At 33.6% G+C, this 13,901-nt stretch overlaps 2 protein-coding genes across 3 annotated transcripts; one reads left to right on the forward strand and one right to left on the reverse strand.

The window, feature by feature from the left end:
* Positions 1 to 1,812: 1,812 nt before the first annotated feature.
* Positions 1,813 to 5,547, forward strand: LOC133693218 (uncharacterized). Of its 2 annotated transcripts, none has more exons than XM_062114391.1 (4): positions 1,813 to 1,964; positions 2,345 to 3,725; positions 3,821 to 4,817; positions 5,140 to 5,547. In XM_062114391.1, exons 2-4 carry the CDS (start codon positions 2,595 to 2,597, stop codon positions 5,391 to 5,393), a joined length of 2,382 nt encoding a protein of 793 aa, XP_061970375.1. In that variant the 5' UTR covers positions 1,813 to 1,964; positions 2,345 to 2,594; the 3' UTR covers positions 5,394 to 5,547. The 2 variants fall into 2 exon arrangements, with proteins under 2 accessions (XP_061970375.1, XP_061970376.1); XM_062114392.1 differs by having other exon boundaries at positions 1,823 to 1,964; positions 2,390 to 3,725.
* A 2,765-nt stretch (positions 5,548 to 8,312) lies between these two features.
* Positions 8,313 to 12,778, reverse strand: LOC133694693 (protein DEHYDRATION-INDUCED 19 homolog 3-like). Its single transcript, XM_062116346.1, has 5 exons — positions 12,426 to 12,778; positions 11,295 to 11,437; positions 10,428 to 10,507; positions 9,844 to 10,098; positions 8,313 to 8,653 (listed from the first exon to the last, which is right to left on the reverse strand). The coding sequence occupies exons 1-5, from the start codon at positions 12,499 to 12,501 to the stop codon at positions 8,545 to 8,547; spliced, it is 663 nt and encodes a 220-aa protein (XP_061972330.1). The 5' UTR covers positions 12,502 to 12,778; the 3' UTR covers positions 8,313 to 8,544.
* Positions 12,779 to 13,901: the final 1,123 nt, after the last annotated feature.

Raw genomic sequence — 13,901 nt, forward strand, 5'->3', positions numbered from 1 at the left:
TCAAAATATTTTAATATGTTTATGTCAAAAATAATTTTTAAAAAGTAAAAAATATTATTTTAATGCATTTATGAGCAAAAAATACTTTGAAAAGCAATCCCTACCACACTTCAAAACATCTCCTAAATAGCTAAAAAAAAATGTTTAAGAATCGAATTGAAAAAAATATAAAATTTTACACAATCTATCCATAGTAATGTGCGAGAGGATGAACATTAAAACCTTATATAATAAAAAACCGTATCTTTTAGAGTAATACTTAATTATTATTATTTTTTATTTATATGTAAAACTTGATTCTTGAAAATTTTAGTTTTGTTAAGCTAATTTAAAAATATATGTAATTGTTAGAGAGAGAGAGACTCATGAAAATGTTTGAGATATTTTACCACGTACATTTAAAAAAGTCTAGGTATCAACTCATCTCATTCAATGTTTACATGGATAATAAAGGAGATGATATCTTTTTTTATTATTATTTTATTTTGCATTTTCTCTTTTATTTTTATAATTTTTTTAATTTTATCATTCAATATTTACTTGATTTTAAATTTATTTTTATAAATTATTTTGGTTTGTTTTTTATAAGATTGTCATTATCTCAAACAAGCATCTTGGCATTTGGCATGTGCTTAATTTTTCGAGTATAACAGTTTTCACGTATTTTAATTTTAAACTCGAGTTACAAAGAGTCAAGTTGAGAGGTTTTAAAATTAATATATTGGATTGGGTTCAACAACAATACTAAATAATTTTTTATAGCCTAAATATTTTTTTATATTAAAAAAAAATTGATGGCAGCCATAAGCATGGTGAAAGCATATAATCTAGTTGAAACTGTAGTAATAGAATTCATTTTGTAATTATTATATTAAACTTGACTATAAATGAAGGTTGCTAAGAAGAATTTTGTCATCCAATCATGAATTTTACATGATAATTATATTTGAATGGTTTACAAGATAACAAATTAAATATTATATGACAAGCTTAACTTGATGAGTTGGATAATTTACTAACCTGAAATATGATTGCGGATAAAATTAATGAAAAAAATTATTTTTTTCTATAATATATATATATATATATATATAATCCAAGCTTGGCTGATGCATTGACTCACATGTTAATTTATCTAATTCATAACTTGAATTTTTACTCAAATCAAAATTTATAACTATAATTATAATATGGGGTATGATAATATATTTATAATTAATTTTTAATAAAAATTTTAAAACACTCAAACTTACATACATCAATGCAGCCTCAATCAAGGTAATACTATAAAGTATAATCTTTCAAATAAAATCCTATCAATCAATCAAGCAATAATTAAATAAAAAAACAAAAAAAAACTGTATAGACTACCGCTATAAATGTTAATGTTGACAATATCCACCAAGTTATTTCAGAGAGTAATCAATCAATCAAGTGAAAATAAATAATAATCATAAAATAAAATAAAAATTAAAGATAAAAAACCTCAAAAATATTGAACTTGACTAGTTTCTATGAGTTAACTTAGTAATATGTCGGCTAGATCAGGATTTAACTTATATTGAATTTTAAAATTAAATTAAGTAGAAATAAATTTGATAGATCAAATCTTAACCAAGCTAAAAGTTAATTTAACTTTTTTTTGTTAAAAATATTAGGCTTTTAATTTTTTTTAAAATAAAAATAATAATATAATATTATTTTAAATTAATTTAAGTTAACTTATTTAATGTTAATATGGCTGGGCTGGGTTTGCTAACTTTTTTACTTTTTTTTAAAAAAAGAAACCTTCTTTATATATATAAACGAAAAATGATATTATTATAACACAAAACAAAACGCAACAACCGAACCGGCAATAAAATGGCAGTTTATTTCTTACAATAATCTCCACGAATAACATTTCTGATTTCTCTCCTCTGCCTCTGTGTCATCTTCTTCTTCCTTCCTCCTCTCTTTCTCAGGTATCAAACAACCCCCCCCCCCCCTCTCTAGATTTATTTCTCTCTCATGTGTGTATGTACCTGTCTGTATATAATAAGTATTTATGCTGAAGCCATCTTTACTGGAAATTTAAGGCTATTTTTGGTTTAAAATTTGTTTCTTTTGTGGTTGTAGTAATGATTTTAAACTCAATTATTATTTTGCTGTTCTGGTTTTTCTAGAGGGAATTTCATTTAATTTATTGAATAGCTCCAAAAAGGGTAGCTAAAGCTTTTTGCTTTTCTTTTTATTAGTGGGATTTGGTACTTTTTTTGGATTACTTTTGAGGCTTTTTATGAAGGGAATAGTTCTGGAACCTGATCTGGGTTTTGATTATTATTTGTGGTTTGTGTTGATACAGATCGGTTATTAGAAATGATTGGTGATTAGTGAAACTTTCTGGCAGGATTTGCATTAAATATTGTTACCCCATTTGAAGTAGGAGTTAAGCTAGAAAGAAAAAGAGACCCAATTCAGGAATCCTGGGGTTCAATTTTTATATGATTTGATTTGACGTGTAGATTAAGTAGTGTATTTATTGGATGAACAGTTGAAATTTGTGGTTTTGTAATTGGGGGTTTGGGTGTTTCTGTGGGGGTGTGCAAAGATAGATGGGAAGGGGACAAAAGGTTAATTGTAAGAGGAATCCCAAGAAAAGGGTCAGGGATAAAGATTCCGATGATTCGGATGAGGATTATGTCGTGGGGAATGAGGAAAATGTCTCGGATGATGATTCAGAGGATTGTCGAATTTCTCTAGATGGGTATGCATCAGAGGAGAGTTTTGATAGTTTTGTTGAGGAGGAGGAGGAGGAGGAGTTCAGGAAGCCTGTTAGATCGAGGAAGAAAAGTGGTTCTTTAGGGGATGGGAAAGTTGAGGGTAAAACTTCTCAGAAGAGAAAAAGGGTATCTTATGATGACGAGGATGAGGAATATATTAATGATGATGAGGGCGAAACTGATGAAGAATTCACACCAGATGAAGATGATGATGATTGCTTGGATGAGGATGAAGAATTGACAGTGAAAAGGAAGAGCAGGAATGTGAAAGTGATCAAGAGGAGAGAGCCGAAAAGGGGTTCTGGAAGATGTAGAAAAAGGATTAGAAAATCTAGGGTTTTGAAGAAGCCTTTGGCAAAGAAAGGAAGAAACAAACGTAAGTTGAAGAAGAAAGAGAGATGTGAATATGATGATGAGGATGATGGTGACTTTTTAGCTGATAGCTCAATTGTGAGAGAAAAGAGCAAGAAACATTCAGGTGTGAGAAAGAGGAAATTTGCTGTAAATTCGGATTCAGATTTTTTGTCTAATGGATCATCTGATTATGACTATACCATTTCTGAGGAAGAGAGGGAGCAGGTGAGGGAGGCCAATCAGTTTGGAGAATTGAAGACGAGTTTGAGAAGCTCATCAGCTGGGAAGAGATTTCAGGAGAATGGGGATTTGTGCGAGCAGACAAAACCACTAGGAAGAAAAGGTAAGGAAAAGGTAGAGGAAGTAAAATCAGAGCTAGGAAGGCAGGTGTGTGGAATTTGTCTTTCTGAAGAGGACAAAAGAAGATTCAGGGGAACACTGGACTGCTGCAGTCACTATTTCTGTTTCACTTGCATCATGGAGTGGTCAAAAGTAGAATCCCGTTGCCCTTTGTGCAAGCAAAGATTTAGAACAATAACCAAGAATGGAAGATCAATAGTGGGAGTTGATCTGAGAAATATGGTGATACAAGTTCCCAAGCGTGATCAGGTCGTCTTCTGTCTTATTGCTTTGTGCCTATTATTTCCCTTGTTCTTTGATTTTTGCTTATTCTGTGTTTTGGTTTGGGTTATTTTGTTATACAGGTCTATCAACCAACTGAGGAAGAAATCAGGAGCTACATTGATCCATATGAGAACGTGATTTGTAAAGAATGCCACGAAGGTGGGGATGATGGCCTCATGCTGCTATGTGATCTCTGTGATTCATCTGCACATACCTATTGTGTTGGTTTGGGGCGGCAAGTACCTGAAGGCAATTGGTACTGTGATGATTGTAGACCTGTTGCTCTTGGATCCTCAAGTTCCCAAACTCAAGATTCCTTGCCTGATCAATGGAATATAAGCAGCAACATATTTAATAGACCATCGCTCATGTTGAATTTAGAAGAAGGTTTAGATCCCAATCTAGAGTCTTCACCTCGATTGACGGTCCCACAAGCATTTGGGAGTCTGTCATCTCCGAGATTTCCAACTGGAGATAATCATGTAGCTTCTCCAGTGTCTGGAGCAGGGGCATCAACTCTCTCTGGGAGACGTCATATACACCGTAATATACGGATTCTCCTTTCAAATATGAATCCCTCAACAAATATGAATCCCATGGCAAATAGAATTGATGTCATCTCAGCTGCCAGCTTGCGTAGTGATCTTTCAAACTCGCAAATTGATCTGGGTAGGGGAACAGCTCTTCAAAATTTAAGGACACAAGAAGCTGACACATTAGAACAGACACATCACGAGGAGAGATTGCAGACTAATGACCATCAGCCGTCTTCATTTCAAAATAGGGATTCTTTTTATCTGACGCCAAACCAATTGACAAGGCAAATAGTTCAGGATCCAACTATTCCAACTTCTGACAGACCCGTCAATTTGACATTATGGCCTGAACTCATGGGGATCAACTCAATGTCTGGTTCTGAACAACTGCATGAGTTTGACAGCAGAGCAATGACCGGGCATGGTGGTACTTTGTCCTCGTACCAAGTTAGAGGAGAAAGCCAATTCTATGATGTGAAGGAAAAATTGCAATCAATGGTCAAAAACCATTTGGGAAGCTTGTCACATGATACTGAATTAGGTACGTGAAGTGTTATTGTCACCTAAGTAGTTTTTACTGATTCAGTATTTTGGTTGTTGAGACCCTGGGGAGACAGGAAGTTGATGGAGAAACAGGCTTCCTGTTCTGGGATGCCAAATCCCTGTGATGTACTCAGGACTTGACAATATTCATCTTCAGACATGGAATTTTGTTTAGATGTCCTTTTTTCAGGCAGCGTTGAAATGCTTGAGAATTCGTAGAATTTCTGTTTGTTGGTTAGATGCATGGCGGTTAAGTTGAAATAATTGCTTTCAACCATGCAATTGAAATGCTTAAAATTGGCTTATTTCTTCCATTGCAGACCATGATACTTTCAAGGATATATCAAGGAGTTCTACACATACCATATTAGCTGCTTGTGGGCTAGAGCACAAGAGGAGTGAAGTTCATACAGTGCCCCCACCATCAACTTGTATACATATCGATAGAGTGGTCGCTGGGCAGACAAGCCCGATGAAAGGTTGTTGCTCATCTTGTTTTGACTCTTTTGTAAGGGACGTAGTGAAAAGGATCATGGAAAAGAGACCACGACAGTGGTTGACTTTAGGTCTTTAGGGTTTGATGCAGGGAGAATCTATTTCCTCTCTTTTTTGTTAGAGTTGGACAGACATTTATGGTTAACTTGTTTATAGGCATAATTGACTAACATTGAGCACACAAAAGCTCCATTCTTATTTGATCATGATACTCACTATTTAGACCGACTAAATCGTCCTGTTGTTGCTATTTGTTATCAATTCCATTTTCTTTCCAGGCTTAAAGTTTATTTTGGTGTCTCTATCCCTATCAGTTTCTGCTCAACCTCTTGCTCATTTTAACGTTCATTAAAGTCAAGTTGATGCCAAGGCTGGTGCTCAGCTGTCACTACGAATAGTGTAAAAATCAACTGGAGAAGAAAGAGTCAACAAGATTAAAAGGGGAAAAGGAAAAGGGTCTGGAAATTTTTTTGAGTGGATTATGTCTTTTGTAGGTGATGATGACAAACTGACCCAAAATATAAATGGATACAAGCCCTCCTTGAACCTTAAAACAAAGCATCTCCCCAATTTTCAATCTTTTTTCTCTGAGAACAACATGAATCATCTTCTTGTAAGATCAAACCTAAAACTTTGCCATCAAAGTTATGGCTTTTCCTTTGTTCTAAGCTCTCTCATCTTTTCCACAAACACCAGCACAGTCCCGAAAGACTCTATGCCAAGACTCTATGTTATAGGATCACAAACTCCATTAATCCAGTTGAATAGAAATGGCTTCAAGGGCCGAAGAGTAGCGGCCCGAGCAGTCTGACCTCCAACAATCCATCAAGCGGCTGCATAAACAAAATCGCTTTAGCCATGTTCTTGACGTCTTTCTCTCTGGTCTCTATATATTTACAGGCTCATCAAGATGCAATTCTTTCAAGGAGTTTTTAGAGAGATTTTTTTTTAGCATAAGATACGCTATGAGAATCTTCTCTCTTTGTATCCTGATGTTGATGACAAGGATGAACTATAAGAACTCAGGAGGTTTCTATTATTCAGGCTATCTACATATGATACGCTTATCAACGAAATCAGATGACTTTCATGGTGCTGAAGAGGCTTGGGAGGAGTAGTTATCAATGAAGACATTCTTTGACATTCGAGTCCAGATGCAATGATCACAGGTTATTCAAAAAAGAGTCTTGGAAAAGGCTGAGGCATTTGTAAAAAAGATTGTAGAGAGTGAGATGAAGCTTGATGCAGACTCATTTGATCGTTTAGCAACTGGATATCATGTTGGTGATCAGATGGTGAACAGCAGATACAGTAAAGAAGGAAAGTTCAATCAGTAAACCAGGATGGGAGCTGAAGACTAATGCTTTAGCTGTAAGGATTGAGGGTCTGAGAGGCCAGGGAGATGTGGAAGCAGCAAAAGAGCTTTTCAAGTTAGTTATGGAACGTTGTCATTTCGAACCAGCTATAAATTATAAATCAAAGACACAATTGTATTGAATATGGAAACCTGAGCACCACAACATATGATCGAATGGAAGGTGATGATTAGTCTTACTGGAGAAACACCTAAAATCATCTTTGTGGTTAAGCCGGTTACATGATAATTGCTAGACCGTCTGGGAATTCTCAGAAAATGATCTAAGTTAGGGTTGATGGATCAATTCATGGATCATCGAGCCAATCTAAATCAATAATTTTATAAAAATAATGTTATTTCAAGTTTTTTTTAATTTTTGGGTGCTAATTCAGTTAAGTTTGAACTGATATTTGATTAATTTAACCGAATCATTAAAAACTTAAATAGATTAACTAAATTTTACTGAATCAATATCTCTTTTAGTTCAACTTATAATTCAGTATTAAGCTCCCGATATCATTTCAACCCATCAAAAACCAGATCAGATTTAAAAATTATGTTTTACATTGTTACACAATGCACACTAGCTGAATACTTTATTAAATCTTTGTTTTCCATTTGTGAGCTAAATTTATGCTCCTTTTCCCCTTCTTTACACTAAAATGTTAAAACTTAAAAGACTGGCATTTCAGAATGAAAGTGACATAATAGTAGAAGCAAATCAGCTGCTTCATGCAGGTTAGTCATGATCTGGTATTGGTTGAGCTCAAAAACTTGATTTCAACAATTGGTACCTGTAGTGCCTTGAAGAATCTAGTTGGCGCTGGTAGATGTACTTGTTCTGTATCACTTGCAAGAGACAAAATATCAGTAGGTTACTTGCTTTAGTTATAAAACTCGAATTGACTTAGTAAATGGATTCCATGTAAGGTGACTCGAATAAGTTACATCAATTTTCTGTTTTTGGAAAAACAATCAACATGTTATTGACTGGGTTTAACCTAGATTTCAGGTCAATTTATATTTTTAATCAAATCACATCGAGTTACATTTTCTCTTAATTTTTTGTGAAACCCGAACCAATCCAAGCCTTAAGTTGATGATTTCTAGGTAATCCGTCAGGCTGATGCCAGTTTAATAACCAGGGACCAAACTATCTGACAACTTTGAGGAATCTTTTTGTTTCTTTCTATAATGCTCAAGCTTCCAGGTCTACATTATCAGCAGAAAAGAAAGCAGCCTAATAAATCCAAATTAATATAAAACACACAAATCTTTATAACTTCAATGACTTCGAGAAAATGCCTTTCGTAGAAAGAGCAGCTTGTTTGATCTAGTAGACACTACTGCTAAAACATGGAACCCACACCACCACCTCGTGTGGCCATCAAAACAAATGTTGCCAGCAAACAGTCATTCAAGTCCTTGCATTGCAAGTTGCCGACACCTCACAGTATGCAACAAGTGGCTGGGATAAATATGTTTTATGCTTAATGATTTCTTGAAGCTAACTAGGTTGACAGGAGATACCTTTAAAGAGCAGGTCTGTGTTTTTGTTCATCACAGTATTTTGTAATTTCAAAGAACTACAAGAAAGTTATTACACAGAGATCCATTAGCATGCAGCAAAGAAAAGAACTATTAGAAAGAACTTATTTTTTTTTTCTTTACCATTTAATCATGAACTGCAAGTAAAAGTCTCTGTCCAGCAACTAAAGTTCACAAGCAACATAACTTACTTTCATTCCTACATTTTTATTCAACACTCTGCGTTTGATACATTCCCATTTTCACTACAAACAAAGCATAGATTGCAGGGCTCTTGGTTGTAAATCTGGCATTCAGTACTGTAGCAGCCAGCGTGAATCCACTTCTATAAAATATCATCGAGAATTGTAGACAACAGCAGCCCTTGTACAAACTCACTCCTTTTGGCCTTCTCTTCCTTGTCCTTAATTGACATGGGAGGTGACTTCTTGTTTCTGCTACCAATACAAAAATACAGTACACGGATGAGAAAAGCAAACATGATTCTGCATACATACACATAAATGTTCCAACACTCAATGCAAGACTATATTTCAATGACTGCAGACAGGAATGGGTTCCAATTAGAGTTTAGGAAGGGGTTAGAAACTAAGAGTGGCCTTATTATTCAAGCACTGGATGCAAGTACAAGGAGGACCACATTATTGAGTCGCATAATTACCAGAAGTCAGACACTCAGAAGAAAAAACTCAATCCTTGAAACTAGAATGAAGGGTGAAAGCCCTATAATTCAGATGATCAAGCTGCATCCTCCCACAGTGTCATGATCTGGAGCACTCAGGCACAACTTAGATTTGGCAAAAATGGCTAATTAATTAACGTTTTCTCAAGTTCTGTAAAGTTAACATGCTTTTGGTGGCTATTGGTAAGTGTGATGTAGAAGTACACTAGGCAAAAAATTCAGTTATAGGAAGAGAAAAGATTATGGTTTATCAACATAAATCAATGATGATTCCAGAAAGTATTCAAACTATGACATCCCATCCCTTTGATCCTATCTTCTCTGAGAATTTCATTAAAACATCAAGGTGATTGACCAAATGATCATCTGCGATTCAAACCATGATGTTCTCTCTTTCAGCAAATGTCCAAACAATCATACTTTATGATCAAACATGGATGCTCTGGGTGCAGAAAAGGAAGAAAAATTACAATTTTACAGCATGGATCACAGAAAAGAACCAAAATGCATGTGTGCCCCAGGATAGATAGTTTATTGTGTCTGGGCTAGGTGAGTGTAGGGCAATATTAATATGAGCAATTTCTGAGGTTCTGATCTTTAATGTCAACAATGTCAGGTATTTGTGACATTGTCCAGCAGGGAATCACAAAGTAAAATATTGGCACACCTCGCAGTAATTTATTATCAACTGGTTAGAAATCTGCAAGTTGAATGTCACAAAGATACTGCCATACAAAATTCCTTGGTCATTATCTAGTAAAAAGGCAGGTGCGTCTAAGATGCCCTTTAAGTTATATTAGGAAATTACCACAGGACTTATTATTTTCTGTGATAGTACAAGGAATAAATAGCTATTATGTGATAGATTTACAGTACATAAAAAAGAATCCACTGCATGATTTAAGTAAAACCCAGCATAGAGAGAACAACAGAAAAACATACCGTTCTGAAACATTCCCAACCAAACTTTTCTTGGCCACGCTTGTTTCAGACAAAAAAGAAGGCTGAGAACTTGTGAGATCATCAGCCATGGGTAAAATGAATGAAGACAATAATGGATCAGGTGCGGAATTGGACGAGGAAACTATACAGGAAGAACCGCCTAAAAGGGACTGTAGATTCCCTTCTCTCAACTCTTTCCTCAATAAAGAAAGGGTTGAATGAGGTCCACCTCTACGTGATTTCCTCTTGCGCTGCATGTAAACATCTATTAAGGAACTCAAAACAAAAGCAAGATGGTCTTGGTGCAAAAAATAAGTACAGGAAACACAATAAATACTTGATGGAATTGAACAACAAAAAATAAAATAAAAAACTATGTCTAGCTTTAGACTAAAAACATAAGAAAGCAATCTAAACATTCCCACGATAAAAGCAATCAATAAGTCGAAATAGGTTTTGCACACAAATAAACACATGATCACCAAAGGGGAAAAATATCATTAGCAATTGCTCACTTTGACATATTTGTGACAGGACATGGAAATGCTACTTTTGAAGCTATTAATAACTCAAAAGAAAAGGATATCTTGAATATGTTTCCATGTTGTAGGGTTATATGCGCAACCATGTCAACACTCACCCTCATTGCACAAATTGGGCAAACCTGTAAATAAACACATTCCATCATGAGCAGAATTAACATTCAACAAGATCTCATCATTAGAACCCAAAACAAAAAATCTCAAGTCAAAAAATGTAGTCACTTATTATGATGATAGGAAATGAACTCTTATGTTCTATAAAAGAAAGTTAGTGCGGCGCCCTATTGAACCCTTTTACAACACTATACATGGACTGGGGAATCACTATACATATATATAGGAAAAAAATCACTTAATATGATGATAGGAAATGAACTCTTATGTTCTATAAACGAAAGTTAGTGCGGCGCCCACACACACAAAAAAAAGTAAAGTTTGCTTTAATGGAAGAATTCTTAAGTCAGTAAAGTCAAAGCTCCCATCTCATAATTACCATTGATGTCTATGTCTAAGAACTCCAAACATAAATAAAACTGAAGGAAGAAGCCGTATTGAGCATGGCATGGACATATATTTGAGACCAGCTCAACTATACAAAAACTTAAATATGCACATACCTGATAAGTGCTTTTAGCACTCAGGCACACCCAGTAGATACAATTAACATAGCTCATTCAAGATGGGCTAAGCTGGTACCCAATTGGTTGTCACTGATTTGAGCATGAAAGTCGAACAATTTATTCTAAACAGTAGGATCTCAATTCTCATGCTTTGAGTCATAAACAAGAAGTAGCATTGTACAGCATGTGTGACTAGAGAAGAAATCTTATAGACGAAATAAATGATATTTTGAATTCTATGGATGCATGCAAATCAGCTATTAACATATATGAAGGAGATAGTAAATACCCCATTCTTGGATTCCATGGTATGCTCATCATCAATGTGACAACACAACCCAACAATATCAAAATATTCAGAACAGAAAGGGCACGGAAACTCCTCCCTTATATCATCATCTCCATCAATTTCTTCAAACCCCATAAACATATCTGCATTCACAAACATTTAACAGTTAGTTGAAGTTTAAGAGAAAATATTCTTAGTCCATTACCTTCAGAAACATTGTGTCTCCATTTTATAATAGTATAATTCAACTCAAGTGTCATTCATGATTCTCAAGAAGTCAACCACTCTATTGGCTACAAGGAGCACTTCCCTTACAAACTCCCTATAGAGAATACTTGTTACCTCAGTATGAGAATTTATTTTCCAGCTCGCTGAACCTAAATAACAACACTCATCTCTTGACACTCTGCTCACTCAAACAAAAATAATATTTTCACAAAGAGACAATGTTTTTCTTTCTCTGTATAAAAAATGACGAACCTTTTCAACTTTCGAGTAACATCCATACCAAGCCGAATGAAGTCGATGTAATTTCCCTTCCGGGGGTTAAAACATACTCATAATGAAAAACCTTAACATCCCAAATCCCAATTTTCTCATATTTCCTCATTTTCCCATCAACCAACCAAAACAAAGCACCCTTTTTCAATAAGAAAAGAAAATTGGATTCCAAAACCTTATAGTTTCCTTCGTATTGTCAATGACCAAACCACTAGAAAATCCAATCTTCACACATTAACACTTTAAATTCCCATAAACTCACTTTCTTACAGCAAAACAGATCAATTAACAAGCAAAGGGCAAAGAAACGACTTCAGGGTTTGGTGCAACCAAGCTCAACTTACTTAAAAATCCAAACTTTAAACATCAACACTTTAAATTATCATAATCTTCAATTTCCTAATCATTTCTTAGCTACAAACAAACCAATAGAAAATCAAAAGACAAAGAAATGACAACTGGGTTTGATGTAACTAAGCGCAAATTGATTAAAAATCCAAACTTTATAAAAAAAGAAACTTCCATGAAAATAACTTTTCCTTCATTTTTTCAGTAACCAAACAGACCTCATACATCTAAAAAATTGATCACTTCAATAATCCAAAAAAGAAAAGAAAAAAAAGCTCTCACCAGATCGTGATTGAAGAGCTGATTGGTATCTCTTAGAAGCTGAGGAAAGTCGAGCACTCCATGAATCAGCATCCATAGCTCCTCCCTTTTAAATTTATTTTATTTTATTTAAAACTCCAATATTCTCCACCGATCCTCACTCGTTGAAAAATAAAAAAAGTGGGGTTTCTAATCGAACCTTGAAGCTTTGATCTTGAATTTACGCAAATGAATAACCTTGAAATAAGGGGTTGAATCAGAGGAAATGATGATATCTGATAAGGTGAGTTTTTATTTATTTATTTATAAAAGGAGTGAGAGATAATACAAGGACCTGTTTTTGTTCGTCGGGAAAAGGGGATATGATGTTTGTTGTGCTGTTGGCTTTAAATTATTTTCCTCTCTTTTTTGATAAAATTTATTATTTATGATTTATTTTCCTTTTAATTTTAGAAAGAGATTTGATTCGATGAATAGTCAATTTTTTGAAATAATCATCAGATGTGTTCCAGTTGTCTGATTAAATGAGTGATCGGAAGTGCACAAACTTTTTTTTATGTGTTTTAAAATGGTGTTTTAGTTAAAAAAAATATTAAATTAATGTAATATTTTAGTGATTTAAATATTCCAAAATTAAAAAAAAATATTTTAATAAATATTTTTTAAAAATATCAGTATATTTCAATATCACACACACATTAACTATTTAATTTTATCTAGGAGTTGTTTCCACACAAATTTTTAATGTATTAAATATGTACTTTTTATAATAATAAATGTTTTTTAAAATTGATTTCACGCATCAAAACTAAATTTATTTTAGCATGAACATACTATATAATTAATTATTGAAATTATATTTTTCCATGTGAATATGGTATATTTAAAAAATTAATAAGATTATGTAGATATTAATCTGGAGATTCGAGTTTAGGAAATAAAGAAAAAGAGGAATTAACTATTACACTAACCTTTTATATTTAAATCTAAATTAGTAAATTTATAAAACAAAATTATGTATATTTTTAATTTTGCTATATAAAAATAATGTGATAAATATTTTCCATTTATAAATGAATTAACACCTTAACATTTTATTGGATAAAGGCGATGCCTATTTTGAAAATAAATAGATAAATAAGGGCAATGCCCACCCTAGAAAACAAATATAGTAATATACATCCACGGCGATAGTTTTTTTTATTTTTTTTTATCATATAGTGGGGATGAAAGGCATGGTTATTCAATATGGCCCGGTATAGCTTTGTGGCTTAGCAATCCCAGACCTGGTCTAAATTGAGTTTATTTTTTAACTCATCTAGAAAATTGATTTAATTAAATTTAAATAACTTTGAAGGATTAATTTGTAATTTAGTTGTGATCTTGTTAACAATTCTTTTAAAAAAAATATAAGGAATGGTATCATTTTAGTTTTTTAAAAATATTATTCAAAATAATAATGTTTTATAAAAAAAACCAATAAATCCTTATTCATAG

The sequence above is a fragment of the Populus nigra genome, chromosome 5, assembly GCF_951802175.1.
Source record: "Populus nigra chromosome 5, ddPopNigr1.1, whole genome shotgun sequence".
Classification (NCBI taxonomy): domain Eukaryota; kingdom Viridiplantae; phylum Streptophyta; class Magnoliopsida; order Malpighiales; family Salicaceae; genus Populus; species Populus nigra.